Here is an 18,228-nt window from a genome sequence, read left to right as displayed (position 1 = left end):
CTCTGGGGTTGGACCACATTCCAACTGTTGTTCTTCAAATGCTTCAAGATTTTCTATTTTTTTCAAAAAACTCACAAAGATAAACACTGTCACTTGCTAAAGTCTTTTCTACAAATGCTTATATTGATTTTTTTAAAAAAATACCATTTATTATTTCTGCAAGATAGATTAATTGATAAATAAACCAGCTTTGTTTCTAGAAAACCTGTTTCCAAAACTGAAACAGATCCATGTATTAATAATATTAACAAATTGATACTAACAATATCAATTCTCACCAGGAAATCCTAGAAAAAGCATGATTTCCCCCAACTTGCAGAGAGAGACACAAATATATCTCCTGGCATCCAAAAGCTTTGTGAGGGACCCACCAGCCTGAGCATCCCAAACCAAGAGCAGCCCAAAAGCTACAAGTCCCACTGTCCCACCAGCAAACACCAGCCCCATGTGCCTGTGGCTCCAGCACTGCCTGGTCTCCTCAGCGTGATTCTCACCGAGCCGGGTGCCCTGATTTCCCTTTTAGGGAAGAGCAAGGGAGCGATAAACAAACCTTGAAGGCGTGGTCCAAGTTGGAGGCGTCATCAAAAGCCTGGATGAAAATGGTGCCCAGCCGACGGTCCATGTCTTCTACTTTCTGCTGGAAACCAAAGGCATCCTGCTCAAAGTCCTGCACAAAGGCAAAACACAAGCTGTGAGGCTGCAAGATGGCACTAGGAAGGTACCTGTAACTCCTCGATCCAGAGATGCCCTCTCTTATTCACCGTGAACTAAGCCACTCCTCTGGCCAATCTTCAGCCATCGCAACGTGGCAAAGTCCTCACGAAGCTTGAGAACATTTCTGTGCTGTCCCATGGCTGAGATGTTGGCCCTTTCTCTGGGAGGGACCCTTTGGTCCTGAGGGCTTTCCACAGCCCACATGGCACTATCTTCAGCCTACAGGCAAGATGGACTATTTCCACACCCTCTCCCCCACCACTTGGCCTGAAGACCACACCATCATCCAGAAAACCCACGGACGCACCTGCTGAGTCCCAAATCCAACCTACTTTCAAGTCAAAACAAGCCTGTGGTTCCATGGTGAGCTGGTTGTGAGTGAGGCAGTTTCAAAACACTCGCACAGGTTGCCCAGAGAGGCTGTGGAGTCTCCACACTTGGACATAGGTAATCTTGGAGATATTTCACCTGACCAGTCACAGTCCTGCTCTAGCTGAGCCTGCTTTGAGCAGGGAAGGTGGACTGGGTGATCTCCAGAGGTCCTTTTCAAACTCAACAGTACTGGGTTTCTGTAATTTCCATCATCTTCTTGCACTGCTTTTCTTGCTTCAATTGTAATAAATCCTTTGAACTTCAAGAGTAACATCTATATTTGTTTTCCTACACGTAAAAGAGTCCAAATCAAAGACTGAACTTGACAGTCCGTGACAGTCCTTCTGTTCTAGCTTGGACAAAACCACTAAAAATGAGGTCATGTGTCTCTTTTCCAAAGGACAAAGTGCAAGGAAATAGCTTTTACTATTGCTACTGCTGAGCTCCAGCAGATCCAGATGCCATGTTTTAGCTAAAAAAAACGGCTCCAGCAGTGGCAGAGGGTGCAAAACTAGAGCACTGAAAGAACAAACATGACTCAGAGTCACACAAATGGCCATGGGGTCACCAAACCCAAGCCACCTCCTGCAGAGCCACTGTCACCTCTCCTCTGTGCCTGCCCTGCTGAAGGAGGGGTGCTATGGAGCAAGCAGCTTTCCAGCAAGAAACACTGGGGACGTGCCACCCCCTGCAGAGATGTACTGGGAGCTGCAGGAAGCAAAGCACGAGCCACCCATCCCCACACCAGGCAGGTCCCAGAGGGCTGGGAATATTCCTTTAATTAAAGCACTACTGATAATAAAATGGAGCATCCTTGAATTCTGAGAGCCCCAGATGCCATGTGTTCATCTAGGCAGGAGCGAACACATCCCAGAGATGATCTGAGTTGGCCCTCATCAGGCAAACTACCTTGTTTTTCCAAAACTAAGACAGAGTCTTATATTAATTTTTGCTGCAAAAGATGCTTACTTTTTTACATGTATAGCTGCCTGGACCCTATTTAAATTGACTTTTTTATGAACTGTAACTAGGGCTAATTTTTTGAATAGGGTTCATATTTCAAGCATCCTGAAAAATCATGCTATAGCTTGTTTTTGGGGTAGGTCTTATTTTTGGGGAAACATGGTAAATACCAAGAGCAGGAAAGCAAAGAGATGTGGGTGTTGGTATAGCTCTTATACCTCAGCAAGCACCATGTACAGCAAAAGCTTGTGCATAACTCATGGAAATCCCAGTTTCCCAGCTGCACTGATCTAAGGTGCTGATCTAGCAAGATATGTTAGATATAGACGTGCAAGAAGTCCCAAATCTCTGCAGGAAAGGCCAGCGGCTCCCTGTTCCCTCCAGTACCAGATCAGATCATAATGAAAGGAGGAAAGAGCTGGGAAGAAGATAGCAGGAAACTGCTGCTTTGGAAACATGCACATGTTCCTGATGTTCCCGCAAACTGGTCCCACCTACCGTGTTGGTCAGGTCAAGACAGTCATAGGTTCGCTCTGAAAACACCTTGTATGCCTCCTGGAATTCCTCATACATGTCCAGGACCTGCTGGCCCAGGGTCTTCCCTTTAATCCCACTGAATTCAATTTTCTCCAGCTTCATCAAGTCCAAGGAAGTTGCCAGGAGATCCTTCAAAGTCAACGGAGGGAGACACAGGTCATGATGTTGACAAAAGAAGATGACAACAGTTGTCACGACAGAGTTGCACTTGCTGAGGGACCTTCCCAAGCACAGCGCTGGTGCTCAGGCTGGGTGGCAGGGATGGGAAGGGGGGAGCCTGATCTGCCTGTCCTGAGCATCAGTGGCTGCTCATAACACGTCCCTGCCCAGTGAGACCTGCTGCAGCCACTAGAAATACCATGACAACTGTAAAATCGCTTTTAAGGGTATTTAAAGGACAGATCCAAAGCAGGATATGAGACTCTTATATGTCATCCAGCATAGCTAAGAATCCCAATTTTATAGGTATTAACCAAGGACAGATTTCTAATATTTACAGGTACCCAAACTGTCCAAAGCTCCTGCGCAGTCAAACCTCCACGTGTCCAAGTGGCTGTTGCAGCACCTGCCCCGCTGGCCCTCTCTGCTGAGGTGGCACACGGGTCCTTCCCTTCCCTTCCCATCCTCTGCAGCCTGGCAGTGTCACCTCTTGGGAAAATGTCCCGCTCCCCCAGTGGTGGTGGCAGCACTGGGCAGCTCTGCTGCCATCCCACCTCATCTGTCTCCCTAGGTAGGGCCAAGTAAGGGCTGGTTGAACATCCATTGTCTCAGAGGACCAGGAGAAATGTGCACAGGAATGTACTGGTGGCCACTCTCTGCTTGCACTTGTCCTGGGGCCACCCGAGCAGGGCAGCAGGTTTTACCACAGACACGTAATATGAAACAGTGCAACGAACCAAAGGAAAGGGATCCTTCCCTCTTCACGTGCTCATGGGCTACCCATGCACCAGTGTAACTGCAGCTTTTATGAAAATTCGAAAACAAATGCACATATGCATTCATATTCACTTCGACACACCAGCACATCCGCTTGAACAAATACCTAGTAAGGCAAAAAAATAATGTGGAAATACCAGTTGTCCCTTGCTTTGTCTTGCAAGGTTGCTTGAAATGAAGTGATGAGGGGAAATTGAGACGGAGAGAGATGCAGCAGTTTTCCTCATTAACAGGCTGGTGTGCACTATGCTTTTAATTATTGTTTTACAGCTCACTCCGCAGGCTCTCCCTCTGACTCCAGATACTGCAGCTTCTACTGTCCCTGGAGTGTGGGACAGCCACGGAAGGAGGAAACAGACACTGGTCAAAACGCACAGTGCCCCAGCTCAAAACCTCCCCACTGGCTTTTGTCTGCAGCCCATATCCACAGTGTGCCCATGGCATCCATGGAATCCCAGCAGTCAGTGCCCCAGAGCCTTTACAGGGTCCCAGTAAACCTGTCACCAACACTGTCCTCATGATAACCTGCAGTTATTCCTGTGTCTATTTATATTCCTCTCTACACCGACCAGCATAATTTGGTTTATTTCACATCAAACCCTACTGGAAACCATCATTATGAATACTTTTAAAATAGGCACCAGTCATGACAGTTTTCAACATAGTTAATTAAGGAACACATAAAAGTATATGGCACATTTAAAGCAGTAAAACTGCAAACACCAGCAACCTGTACACTGGCCATCCAACCCTACACACTGAGAACGCAGCAACAATCAACAAAGAAATTCATTTGGGATGTGTGTGGAGAGCAGATGAATGTGTGTGGTTAGCCACGTGAGAGATAACAGGTACATGCAAGGTCTGTACAAGAGGTACATACAGTATCTGTATAAGAGGTATATACAGTGTCTGTATAACAGGTACATATGGTGTCTGTATGTCTGTGGTCTCCGGACACAGCCATGTGGTAAGGAGAGCATAGGGAGCTCCCACATTCACACTCAGACCTGCTCTCTGCAGAACATCTCCTGTGGCTCAAGGAGCCCTTGGCCACACTGGGAGCTCAGGGATGACACCCCAATGTCCCTGCCTCAGGTGACAGATCTGGCAAACAGGGACACCCCTGAGCCACAGCACCCCAGTTTGATGGACTATGAGGATGCGAAGGGACAACCTGGTGAGGAACGTGTCCCTGCTCCTCCCCAGGCCCACATGGCACAGCCAAGGGGATCCTGCCATCTGGCCTCTCCAAGACAGGCAGGACCCAGCTCTAGGGTGTCATAGAATCATAGAACCATTTCAGTTGCAAGAGACCCTTAAGATCATTGAGTCCAACCATAACCTAAATCTGTCTCTGATGGCACCAGGAGACCTGGGAGATTACATTGCTTTATTTACAGCTGTGCAAACCACACCTCCAGTAATCCTCCTTTTCTTGCCCCAACAGGAGCAAGGAGTCCAACGGGACTCCTGAGAGCAAAAAACACACCTATCAACCTGACCAGCTTACATATGCACTGAGCAGGACATAGTAAAACACAGTCTGAGACTCGCTGTAACAGGAGACCTAACAGCAAAAGAGTGGCCCCATTCCCTGGTATCAGGTGAAGCTATAGAAAGGAAAGATGCCAGCAAGTGATCTCCTGGCTACAGAGTTCTCCTGACGCTTTGCAATGTTTTTCAAGACCAGAGTCTCACCTCCACCATCTCCAGCCTCTTCAGGAAGGTGTCCAGCCTCACAAACACCATCGTGGAGCTGACGTCCCACTCCCTCACTTCTTGGCCTGCTTCATAATACATGTGCAGTTTTTCCCTTCTCTCCTCAAATGCCTCTTTGAACATGTTCAGGATACCGAGCACCATGCGCACCTTGCCCAGGCTCTCCTCCATGTCCCCTTTCAGAAGGTCTTCTGGAGACAGGTACACCAGGGCCTGGAAGAGCAAAATCACACCTGAGAGGTCACTTCTGCCATCATGGAAAACAAGGACTTCTTGTGTTGAACACATTTGAACCTGTTTATTAAGTTAAATGTTGCCTAAAGAATCACTTTTCCAGGGAAGGACAATAGGAAGAAGGGGAGAGGGGACACAGGGGACTGCAAACACAGGCATCACAGCCACAGACCTGCTCAATGAGAAGGTTGCAGATCTCCTGGAGCAGCACCACTATCCGCACGGGCATGTTGTAGTGCTTGGAGGTGACCCAGATCAAACACACCACGTGGAGCAGGGGGAGCAGGAAAGGCTTCACCTCGCTGAACTCAACCCTCTCTACGTCTTCCAAGCGGCGCTTGAGGGCTGTCAGGTGCAGGTGAACGTCCTGAGCTTCAGTCAAAGCTGTGTTGAGAGACGTGAGAAGCGGTAAGAACCACCCAGCTGCGGTGTGCTGGGTTCCCAGCTAGGTGCTGGCCTCACCACATGGAAAAGTGCCTGGGAAAAGAAACTGTCCTGACAAGCACTGAGCACCCTCAGCCACCTGTGTGCTGCAGGTCACTCACTCGTGAACATCACTCACCTGCGGCAGTAACCAGAACAGAAATAAGCTGATGTGATGGCAGGGGACAGGGAGCTGGGACAGGGCTTCGTGGAGAGCCTGAGTCCACAACTGCTAAAAAGTCACACGGAATTTGCCCAACAGCACCAAAAATACAGTGCTGCCATGGCTGTGAGCCATGGCCTTGCTGTACAGCACGACAGGCTGTACAGCCTTGGCCTGAGCCCTTTTTAGCTCAGTTTTGGCTCAAGCAACTCCTTGTCCAGTGGGCAGATGACGACGGCCCCACTAGTCCTGACTGTAATAGAAAACCTGTCAACAGTAAAGCAACTGATGTCTGACTCGTCGAAAGCTTTAGCTTAGCTCTGTACAGCTGTGTGGTTTTACCCTGAAGAATTACCCCAGAGCGCAAGCATTAATAAAACCAGATCGTTGTGCAATTAAACCTGCGGACCAACAAGAAGTGACAGAAGTGCTTGAATGCATGCAAAAATAACCCCTAAGGCCCAAGACCAAGGAAGAAGAGACTCCCACTATCAGCATCACCCTCCCAGCAAATCCACCAACAGCAGCCACACCAGTACAATGCCAGGGAAAGGGGCAGAGACTTAAAAGCAGGTGCACACAAATCTGAACTGCGCTGTAATGGAAATTAACAATTATAGTCCAAATTATCCAATTAGGGTTAGTATCGCTGTAGCCGGATTAAAACCAAATATTTGTTGTATTTTGATTAAACCCTTAAAGTATTAATTAGTTTAACAATGAACCCTTGGCTCCTTATATAAGGGGTGTTTCTCCAGCCCATTTAAACTGCACAATGCAGAGTGTGACACAGATCCTTAAGAGATTCAATGTTTGCACGTGAAGTGGTGAAGAACAGTGTTTTCTGCCAGCACGTGCACAGCTAACACAGTCTAGATGGTTTCATTGTGCCAGAGAGCAGCTGGGTTGGACATGGATGTCCAGCTGTGTTGGTCTGCAGGGACAGACCAGCAGGACTACACTGTTTTTCACTACAGACAGGGATTTGCAATATTTCCTTGGGCTGCGCTCAACTCCCCTAAGCAAAGCAAAGCAAGGAAATTCGGGCTGCAGTGGCCAAAGCCTGAGAAGCAGCGCTCTAACAAAGCAGTCTTAGGTACAAGATCTGTCCTCTTAGTCTGAACTCCCGTTCCTGCATAATAACACCAGAGGAGCTGGTGGAAGTTGAGGTGAGTCCTGTTAGAGTAATGCAAACACTTTATTACAGCAGAATAAATTCCCAAACCCATTCACCCTGAACTTTGGCAAGAGTCTGGCTCAACAGACCAGCGATGGAGCTTGTCCCAGCCTGGAAACAAAAGCCTAGACTCAAGCACAAGCAGCCCAGTCTCAATTCACAAACTAGAAAGATTTGGCTTGAAATCAGTCACACCAGGCCATGAAGAAAGGCCAGAAGCCAGCACTGTGGTAAAGTTGCCCCAGCATCTCACCTGCCTCAACATCCATTAGCATGGTTTTGAAGGCTGGGATGTAGCTGCTCTCAACTCTCTCCAGCAGCTCCATCATGTTCCTGACCTTCCTCGTTGTCAGCTGGTTGTAAATGCATTCCAGGTCATCACACCTACAGCAACCGAGACACAGAATCACAGAATCAGTTGGTTGGAAGAGACCCTCAAGATCATCGAGTCCAACCATAACCTAACCCCTGGCACTGCCCCGTGTCCCTGAGAATGTCATCTCTGTGACTGTTCAACCCCTCCAGGAATGGTGACTCCACCACTGCCCTGGGCAGCCTGTTCCAATGCTTCACAACCCCTTCTAGGAAGAAATGTTTCCTAATATCCAACCTCAGCCTCCCCTGGCGCAACTTGAGGCCGTTTCCTCTCATCCTGGCGCTTGTTCCTGGGGAGCAGAGCCCGACCCCCCCTGGCTCCAAGCTCCTTTCAGGCAGTGCAGAGATCAGAAGGTCTCCCCTCAGCTCCTGTTCTCCAGCTGAACCCCCCAGGTCCCTCAGCCACTCCCATCACACTTGTGCTCCAGCCCCTCACCAGCTCTATTCCCTTCTCTCAACTCACTCCACTACCTCAAGGTCTTTCTTGGCCTGAGGGGCCCAAAACTGATTTGAGGTTTGGCTTCCCCAGCGCTGAGTACAGTGGGACAGTCATTGCCCTGGGCCTGCTGGCCACACTGTTCTTGATGCACACCAGGATGCTGGTGGCCATGTTACCCACCTACACTGGGCCATCAGCTGTCCCCCAACATCATCTGTTTCCCCTGGGCCTGATTCAGGGCTTCCTCCAGCTACACATGGACTGTGGAAATGGGAGAAAGCTGCATGAGGCACAGACAAACCCTACAGGACAGAAAGTGCTGAGTTCAGCATGACAGCAGCTCTGCTACTGACAGAACATCGCTGAAAAAAAGCCATCGTGTTTCTGCAGGCATTAGCAACAGCTCTCCAGCCAGCAGGGCTTTGCCCCGAGTCAGCCTGAACCAGTACAGCACAAAGGTTTTCAAAGGGCAGGAGGAAATACCACTCCCAGGCTCCTGAGCATCTAAAGCCCCTCTGGCCCTGACAGATGAACAGCAGCCAGCTGAGATGCACCATTTCCAGACAGCCCCCAGCAGGTGTCCATCAGCAATTACTCCTGTGGATGGCTCCTAGTGAACAGTGACGAAAGAGTGCCCAGAGCGGGTGTGGAGTCTCCTTCTCTGAGACATTCGAACCCGCCTGGACCCACCTGTGTGATCTGCTCTGTGACCCTGCGTGAGCAGGGCTTGGACTGGGGGATCTGCAGAGGTCCCTTCAGCCCAACCAGCCTGGGATCCTGTAAAGGGCATTTCTGAAAAAAGTCCCTTGAGGTGTAGCCCCTGTGGTGGGGCTAAGTTAAAACACAGCCAGCTGCCCAGTGACCTCCCAGGCACTTTGCAGATCATGATGATTTTCTGTGCGGGAGCAATTTTCCTTAGTTGAAGCCTACATGAACCCCAAGTGGCCTGTTCTTCTCAACTCATGGAATTAGCAGCTCCACCACCAGCACTCTCCCTCTACACAAAACCAGCACCACAGGGCACCATGCACTGGCCAGGCTGCTCTGGGTACCTGTTCTTCCAGAACTCCAGCTCCACCTTCGGGTTCGGATTGCTGCCTTGCAGGAGAGGCTCTGAAGACTCTTTCTTCAGTGCCTCCTGGATCTGGTGGCTCCAGTCTATGATGGCCGACTCCATGGCATACACCAGAGATTTATCTATCCGTTCCATGCTGTAGTAAACAGAGTACGTGATTAACTTTGTTGATGTGCATTGCTCAGTTGGATCTACTTCCAATGGCCGTGTGGGCAGCTGGATTTTACAGGGTTTCACATTTCAAAACCACAAAACAATCAAACCCCATAAGATTTTGTCACTGGTTTAATATAGGAATTACACTCTGGAGAAAATGGCTGAATGTCTGCAGCAGTGTGGGCAACAACACTGTTCATAAAGTGAATGGTAGAAATGAAGAGCCAGTCGCCACCTCTCTGCACAGCCAGTCATTGTCACATCAGATCCATTCAGGTTCAGGATCTGACCTGGAGACTCACACATCCAGCAAGATTCTCTCTCCCCATACCATTCTCCCTCAAAATATTCTACATCCCTGCAGTCATTAACTCACTTAATTCAGCAAGAAACACCACCAAGTGGGCTGGGAAGCTGAGGACAGGTCACCCCACTGCCTTGGAAGCAGTAACTTCTCACAAAATCCCACCCGCACCACGTCCTGTCTGAGGAGTGATTCATTCCACTGCACCCACACATCTCCTGGGGTTCCACAGGGGCACGCACGCAGCCCAGACACGATGACAACTTGATGTACAAACGCATCTGCTTCTCTGGACCTTCCAGAACCTGTTATTTTGGGGTGGTACTCACGATTTCTCATTTTCCAGATCAATGTCCTCAATTCCCTCTGAGCCAGCTGGGAGAGGCAGCAAGGTCTTGCCGTCTACTTGGCCAACAACTGTGAAAATGGTACTTTTGAGGTTGTGGACATGACGCACGATGTCTTGTGACACCACTTCTGGCCAGCCCTGATGGTTCTTCTTGTTCGTTAGGATGGGCACGATCACCTACAGCGGGAGTCACGGAAGACCAATGGAGAAAAAAGTGCAGCAGGAGACGGACGGGCCACCAGGCTCTGAGGTCTGTGCTTGGCCAAGCCTGGAGACCCATATTCATTGCTGTCTCAAGCAGTTCCCATGTGAAATAGAGGCAGCTGATGATGAATGGGCATCTCTACAGGCCCACTTTATACAGCAGAACACCCTTTTCCCCAAATCCAAGCAGCCAAGGAGGGTGGAAGCCAGTAGGCAAAGTGAGCAGCCCCATCCCCAGGCTCTCCCAGCCTTTCAAGCCCGCAACTGGAGATGGCCCCATGGGCTGCTGTCCCTTGCCCTCACAACTGTCCCCGGTGCTTGGTCCCCATGTCCCTGCCCATGGGCACAGCCGTCAGGCTGCCCTTTGAGCCTGCCAGGGCTGGGCTGAGCTCAGTGTGCTGCAAGGGAAGGTCTGCTGGTACCCCCTGGGATACACTGGTGCTGAGGGTCCCCCAGGTCCCAGCTGCAGCCCACCAAACAGGAGCTTTGCCTTTATCAGCACTTTTACTGACCCGGCAGCATGGGGTTGTGGGGCTGGTCGGGGTTTGCCCAGATTTGAGCTGCTTTTGGCTTGTTTGAGCTGTGACAGCAACACCGTGTCTGTCACCTATCCTGGCTGGCTCTGCACTGGGACCAGCCTGTGGCAACAGCCTAACAAAGCCAGGTTGTCCCTAGTGACAAACAACAGCCTTTTGTGTTACTGGACTCAGGGTGGGGGTAGGGGAGGGGGGGGAGGTGACTAAAGGCATAAAAATAGCTGCAAATGGACATAAAATTGAAACGGAATAAAGCAGCTCAGCACCTCCATGGTGCTGTCCCAGGATGCTGAAGACTCTTTGGAACTGTGGCTGGCTCTGTAGACCCGAAGAAGACCCGACCAGCCACCTTCGTGCCCAGGGAGCCGTGGGAAGGGGGAGCACAACCCCAGGGAACACACGGGCAGGTGCTGACGAGTTCACCTTCAGCAGTTTTAGCTGCATTATTAGCAAGATGTGTCTCTATTACTTAAAGCATGTGGACTGCTAATGCCAGTGATGTTGTAACCAGGCAAATGATAGCCGTTCATTTTCTTTCTGACTGTTAAAATGATAACTGGACTCAGGACGAAGCCCCAGCCCACAGAGCAGGTGTGTTCCCTTCGGCACCGCAGGAGTGAAGCAACAAGTGGACAAGGTCACCAGCTGTGACCCCTCACTGAATAAAGACAAAGTGTGGGCAGAGGAACACACGACCCCAACCCCAGGAAATTCAAGACCTTTTTCACCTTCACGCAGACCCACCCCATCTGCCTGACCCAGCACCACCGCTGCTTTTGCCTTCAAGTGAAGCTTGAGAGGAAAATAGGATGAAAACCAGGCACAATCTGCTCCCTGCAGAAATACTGCATGTCTGCACAGGGGAGAGCAAAGCCTGCAAACACGCAGCTGGGACGCACAATCCCGGCTCCCAAAGGCATTCAGAAAACAGGATTTAACAGGATCTGCCAAAGTGTTCCTACCCCACCATCTACCCATAGCAGACGGTGCTTGCAATGCTATTGGCCAGCCGTGATGCAAAACCACTGTTTGTGCAGACTTCGCAAGACCACGGGGCTCATCAAAACAAAAGCTCCCCGTATAAATAATGTGTTTTCTCACAAAACCAGGATAACCAGTCTGGCAGCCTGCTCTTGGGAATCCAATCTATCAGTCACCATCTTAATATACCAAACATCATGATCAGAGCTTCTCAAATCCAGCAGCTCCTCTGCTTTCCCATTACAGCCTCATTCCTGAGACTTCTCCAGGTGAGGAGCCATCAGGAATAAACCGAAACAACATTGTCTAGTTCAGGCTAATAACACAGCAAAGCAAAAGCACTCGAACCTCTTGACGATCTCTTTAAGAAAACATCAGCCCACCTGAGATAACCCGACACTGAGCTACAGGAGGCTCCTGAACATCACAAAACACTTTTTCACTAGGAGAGTAATCGAGCACTGGCCCAGGTTGCTCAAAGAGGTTGTGAAGTCTCCATCCTTAGAGATAATGAAGAGCTACCTGGACATGGCCCTGGGCAACTGGCTCTGGATGGCCCTGCTTGAGCAGGGGTTTGGAGTAGGTGACCTGCAGATGTCCCCTCCAGCACCTGTGGGTACATCAGTCCCACAAGGACCCCACTGATAGACAGAGCTGATGTGGATCAGCATTCAGGTGGTTTATATGAGTTCTAAAGCCGTCCATGGTACTGCAAAGGGCAGAGTTAAGGGTACAAGTGCATCAGCAGAGAAGGGAGGGAGGCCAAGGAGCCTGTCTGTAGGAGGGGACACCTTCCCCGCTGCCATGTACGAGGGGCACCCGGTACTCATGGGTGCCAGGGCTCCCTCTGCACCTCCGGGGCTGCCCAGGCCTCACAGGATCCCAGCCTGGTTAGGTTGAAGGGATCTCTGCAGATCCCCCAGTCCAAGCCCTGCTCACGCAGGGTCACAGAGCAGATCACACAGGTGGGTCCAGGCGGGTTTCAATGTCTCAGAGAAGGAGACTCCACACCCGCCCTGGGCAGCCTGGGCCAGGCTCTGCCATCTCCCAGCAAACAAATTTCTCCTCATGTTGAGCCTGCCCCCGTGGCCCCTCATCCTCACCTCCTCCACGAGGGCGGCAAAGTGCCGCAGGGCATCGGTGGGCAGGTCCCCGCAGAGCAGCTCCCCGGGGCCGGCGCCGGGGGCCCGCAGGAAGAACAGCCCCTTGCGGCGGGCGGCGGGGGGCGGCGGGGGCGGCCCCAGCTCCAGCTCCCCGGCCGGGCCCCGCCAGAGCAGCAGCGCCGGCCCCGCCGGCCCCGCCAGGAAGCTCCGCAGCAGCGGCCCCGCCGCCTCCCCGCCTGCCCAGCGCTCCCAGCGCTCCGCCGGCACCCCCAGCCCCCGCGCCGCGCACCGGCACAGCCGCTCGGCGCCGGGCACCGGCTCCACCGCCTGCTCCATCCGGCCGGCACCGGCGGGTGTTTGCGGGGAAGAGCCGCGTTGCCCGGGGGAAGGGACACTGCGAGGAGCCGGGGGCGGGCCGGGGCGGGACACTGCGAGGAGCCGGGGGCGGGCCGGGGCGGGACCCAGCTCGCCTGGGAGACGCAGCTGCCCCGGGCAACCACGGGTATCAACACAAGCTGGGGATGGAGGGCCTGAGAGCAGCCCTGCGAAGGACTTGGGGGTGCTGGGGGATGCTCCCTCTGGGGGGGGTCTGGATACCACTGGATCCACCTGGGCACCCCCAAAGTGGCTTTTTAGCACTTATTTTTCTCCTGAAAAAGCAAACACAGTGGGGCTTTCTCCCACCTGGTTTGGCCTTTAGGAAGGGAAGAGCAGAAGAAGGGGCCTTGGGGACTAGAACCACTACGCAAACATTTGATTAGGGAGACAGGAGCTAGAGATTTGTCTGTCACTGTGGAAGAGGTGACAGCGGTGTGATCTTTGCCTCCAGACTAATCCCAAAAATATGCCCAAGCTAGAAATGGGTCAAATGGGGAAAGGGAATGGGCCTGGACCACAATGGCAAACTGATTGTTCAGAACTCCCAGGAAAAGGGGGGTACCGATATTTGTTGGTATTAACTGATGTTTTTTCAGGTTGGCCAGAAGCGTTCCCTACCAGGACAGCAAAAGCTTAGGAGGTGACTACAACACTGATACACAAAATAATACCAAGGCTTGGAGGCCCAGCTGTTAGATCCTCTGATTGAGGGCCACATTTTACTGACGAGTATGTGAAGTCTTTTGCAGAAAACTTTGAAACCATAACAGGAAGGTCCATTTCAAGACCCCCTGACTGCTACCAATATCAGAGAACAGAATGCCTGGATTCGCCATTCTAGAGTGAAGAAAGCCTGCGAAACACCACGGAGGGTAACCCGGGCGCAACCTGGAAAACTCTGTTTTTCACAGTCACCTTTTGGTCCTTCTGGGGGACCAGCCTGGGTGGTGCTTCCCGCTTTGGGAAGAAGAAACCCAAAAGAACAAACAAGTAGAATTTTTGGTAGATATGGGGGCAACACTAATGAAAACCTGGATAGAAGAAACTTCAACCCCATGACGGGAGGGGCCTTTTTCGTGTTTTGTTAACTACAGAACCAGCCGCTGCCCCCACCCTGAAGCACACGGGCTGTTGTCCCACACTGCCAGCACCACCCCCCTTCTTTTAGCAGGATCATTTTATCTGAGCATGGCAGTGGCCCTAAAGGCACTTGCTTTGATAGAGCTGTCCAATAAGGTGTTGAACAAGTCCTCGCAGACACGGAATGATGTAGCATGCTATAGAAATCAGTGCTTCTGTTACTTCGATTAAAGAAGTAATTTCTCTCAATATTCCAAACCAAGATTCTAACAATCCCATGAGTGGACTATCTACACCTGAATTCTCAGCCAATTCTTCTGCTGAAGCTGTGGTTAGACATATATCACCTTTTTCTGCCAACATCGTATCGGGGACCATGTTATTTTCCCATGCCATTCTACTAGTAGCATCTAATTGCTTGGTGATTCATTTAACTGCTTGTCTAGTATAACTTATAAATAAATGTTATTTATCCCGTCTACATTCTTGTTTGTAGTTACCTACCAAAACAAAAAGGACTCAGAACCCGCAGCTAACTTGACTTCTTGCTTTGTGTTCCTTGGGGACTCCTCTGGGGACCCCAATCTAATTGAAATAAACCCTGTCATCAGAGGAAAGCCCTCAACTCCTTTTTCTGTTGCCCTGATGGATCACAGTGTTCAAATGCCAGGGTAAAAGGAATTTCCAATTGTACGACGTCACAGGTACCTTCCCAGTGGGGGATAAAATGGAATGAAGTGTCATCTTCCCACAGTACCACCAAAGATCCACTCAAGAAGCATTTGAGGACATATGAGGACCAACTTCCTGTGTCTCTGCACACCTACTCATGTTCCTAGGAACTTGGTATCATTCCTGCCGCGTCGTGAGAGACAGGCAGTATGATTTCCAATTATTCCTGAAAATGCCAGGGGGATTTTGATATTTTTCCCTGCAAAGCTGGAAACAGTAGGGAGAGAGTATGACACGACTTATTTCTCCATGCCGTAGAGTCTTGGCATAAGGCTAAGATGCACTCCATCCCCTGTCAATCTTCGCTCCACCCCAGAGGGAAGGGTACCACTTGGGCCACAGGCCTTCCTGCCGCACAGGCATAGCAATTGCTCGTTTAGGCTTTGCACCATATATTTGATCCATTCTACCCAGGCATTTGTACCTCCATATATGTTGAACCTTCCCAGGGCATCTTTTCTACTAATGTCTATTTGTGATCCATAAACCCCACTTACTGAATCATCTGCTCTCTGCCTTGCAATTAGCAAAGGGTTGCACTGCAGAGACTCACATCCTGGGAGAGACTGTCCTTTAGATAGGGTCATTTTTCTTTGCAACTCTATAACCGTTCATTGCTCACTGTCCATCCCCTAAACTCTGTGCTCCAAATAACACTGTACCAGGAGGGGCAATGAGAGCACAGGCGGCGGCTTTCCCCGGCCCCAACCACCGCCTGCCCGCCCCAGTCCGCCGCAGCGAGCCCGGCCGCCCATCCCCGCCCAGAGTTCCTCCCCAGCCCCCGCCCCGGCCTTTCGCCAGCGAGTTCGCCTCCCCCCCGGGAAGCCGGGGCGTCCCTGCCGGCTCCGTGCCCGGGGTGGACGGGGGTGGACGGCGGGGGGGGTGGACGGGGGCGGGGGGGGCACGCGGGCGTCCCGCGGTTTCTCAGCCCCGCTGTCGGAGGCCTAACCCCCTCACCTGCCCGTGCTGCCGCCTCCCGCGCTTCTTCCTCGGTGGCTCGCTCGCTCGGTCCCTCGGCCCGCTGCCCGCCCCGGCCGCGGGCTGAAGAAGAAACCGACCCCGCCAGCGGCTTTGCCTCCCCCCGGGGAGGCATAGAGACACCGCGTCCCCGTCCCCGTCTCCCCGTCCCGGCCCGCCTGCCTCCCTGCCTACCCGCGCGCGGGGTTCCTCGGCCGATCGGCAAGACGCTCCCGCGCTGGCCTCCCCGCGACCGCCCGCCCGACGGGCTTGACTCCGAGCGACTGACCGTTGGGCGCCTGGCGGGGGGCAGGGGGCCGGTTGCCGGGCGGCGGGGAGAGCGCGCATGCGCGGCGCGCGCAGTTGCCGACCCCCTCCGGCCCTTCCCGCGGGTGGGCCGGAGGGGGCGGGGGGCAAGGCGAGGGCGGGAGAGACCGCGCTTTGGGGTGCGGGCGGGGGGGGGGGTGTTTGTGCTCGCCGTGCAGTCTGAGCCGGAACACGAAGTGAAATTATACGGCGGCGGCGGCGGCGGCAGGTGCGGGTGGGGGGCACGACGACACCACCACGACCCCGCCGCCCCTGCCGAAATAAACCCCCACCAAAAAAAAAAAAAAACCACCGCCACGAAACCCGCATCCCCACGCCACGCGCGAGCCCCGAAACTCCAGACACGGACTCGCCGAGCGTGTGCACGGATCGCGAGGGTCGAAAAGCTCGACTCGTAGAGTCACGTACACTGTCCCGCAGCCACCCGCGAGAGGCTCGCTCGGTCGCGTCCAGATCCTGTCCCTGCGTAGGACCAACCGCCCCGCCGTTCCGGTTCAGTCCTTGCCCGCCGGTCCCACTTACTTAGACTAAGCCTAAAATGCAAAGATCTCTCCATAAGGATGGGTTTTATACTCTACTTCCACAATCTGCTGGCAGTACAAAAGAATAAGCGGCAGATCTACTTAGGCTGAGTCACGGTGCTTTGCTCCTAAGACCATGCATACCATGGGAATATTTCAGCTGCATGTCCCACCCCAACCCCAGAGAGCAAGAGCTCCAGGAACAGGTGGAGAAACAGGGAAGAACACTGCAGTGCTTCTGAGAAATAAAGCAAGGACAGAAAGGCAGACGGGCATGCTGTGGAACCTTCTCCTTACCCGACTGTGCTGCTGCCACTCATGAAATGACACTGTAGAGCAAGTACTTTTAGCACCTTTTTTGTGTTTCACGTTCCAGGAACCCTTCCCCTGGAGGTCCAGCTGCTGAGGTGGAGACTCAGGACCTGGACCCCATTGCTTCGGGGCAGAGGCTCTGATGGAGAGGAGAGGAGACCAGGGGTTGCACTGGGAAATGTGTCTGCACTGCAGGGGATGTGAGAGAGGTTCCTAAATCCCATCTCCAGCATTTCTGGTAGCAGTTAACTCTTCCTGCCCATGGCTGTGCTGCCTGCAGCTGTGTCTCTGTCCCTGGGTCTGCTCCCTGTCAGTGTCACAGATCCCGTCCCACCCGCTGTGTGCTCAGCTCTGTCCTGCTCACACCGCCTGGCACTGCCCAGGTGTTGCTTTATCCATGCGAGCCACGGAACCTGACACACCAATATGATGTTCACAGAGTTCGCTTTATTGTCGGACCGGGCTGGCTTTATAGCAAAGCTGCCCTGTCCACGCGCCTTACAACAACGTGATTGGTTGTAACTCGTGCTATACAATAACATGATAGGCTGCATGTACTGTCCACGCGCTCTGCACGCATGTGTCCGGCGATTGCTCACTCATTATTACCTTCTAATGGTGCTCCTTTAGTCTCTTTTGTCTCTGGCTTCACCTCTCAGCCAGGCTGGGGACAACCCCATCCCCCTGGGGCGGGGGGGGCTCTGCCACTACATCTCCCCCTCTTTTATTTAATATTAACAATACGCCATATCATGCTTTAAATACAGTGTGAAATACAGGGTAAGAACATTAAGGCTAATACAATTACAATTAACAAGAACAAACCTGTTTTCAATATTCCTTTTAACCAAACAAGGCATTCACCCCAAAAAACCCAGTATCTTCTGTTATTTTCTTGTTCTGCAAATCTTCTATCTTTTTAACTTTTAAGTTCAAACAACACATACAATCAAACTCTTCATAACTGTGAACATGTCCAATAACAAAAAATTAATTGCTGCTCTGTTTTACAAAGTGGTATTCTCAACATTGGCTACATTCATTGCTTAAAGCGATAACATGTCTGAGGTTAAGGGTTGTCATCACTGCAACCGGTTTCTTCTCTGTTAGCTAGCCAAGGTCTCACCCACTTTGCTGGGATCCATGAATTTTTGTGGT

General features: G+C 51.9%; 1 protein-coding gene across 6 annotated transcripts in view; it reads right to left on the bottom strand.

Annotated features, from left to right (window-relative positions):
- LOC136110874 (dynein axonemal heavy chain 9-like) overlaps window positions 1-16,297 on the bottom strand; it is a 56,784-nt gene extending 40,487 nt beyond the window's left edge. For 3 of the 6 annotated variants that reach the window (XM_071817705.1, XM_071817706.1, XM_071817708.1), the window contains exons 1-9: window positions 16,106-16,297; window positions 9,920-10,116; window positions 9,108-9,266; window positions 8,236-8,316; window positions 7,495-7,625; window positions 5,651-5,862; window positions 5,224-5,457; window positions 2,548-2,715; window positions 551-667 (exon numbers count right to left, since the gene is read on the bottom strand). In XM_071817705.1, coding sequence (XP_071673806.1) covers window positions 551-667; window positions 2,548-2,715; window positions 5,224-5,457; window positions 5,651-5,862; window positions 7,495-7,625; window positions 8,236-8,316; window positions 9,108-9,266; window positions 9,920-10,116; window positions 16,106-16,258 — 1,452 coding nt within the window. In that variant the 5' untranslated portion in view covers window positions 16,259-16,297. The remainder of the gene's footprint in view (window positions 1-550; window positions 668-2,547; window positions 2,716-5,223; window positions 5,458-5,650; window positions 5,863-7,494; window positions 7,626-8,235; window positions 8,317-9,107; window positions 9,267-9,919; window positions 10,117-16,105) is intronic. The other 3 variants (XM_071817703.1, XM_071817702.1, XM_071817704.1) reach the window with 3 other exon arrangements.
- Window positions 16,298-18,228: the final 1,931 nt, after the last annotated feature.

The sequence above is a fragment of the Patagioenas fasciata genome, chromosome 21 (assembly GCF_037038585.1).
Source record: "Patagioenas fasciata isolate bPatFas1 chromosome 21, bPatFas1.hap1, whole genome shotgun sequence".
NCBI lineage: Eukaryota > Metazoa > Chordata > Aves > Columbiformes > Columbidae > Patagioenas > Patagioenas fasciata.
The sequence above is the reverse complement of the archived record's forward strand: the minus strand, read 5'-3'. Positions and strand labels throughout refer to the sequence as shown.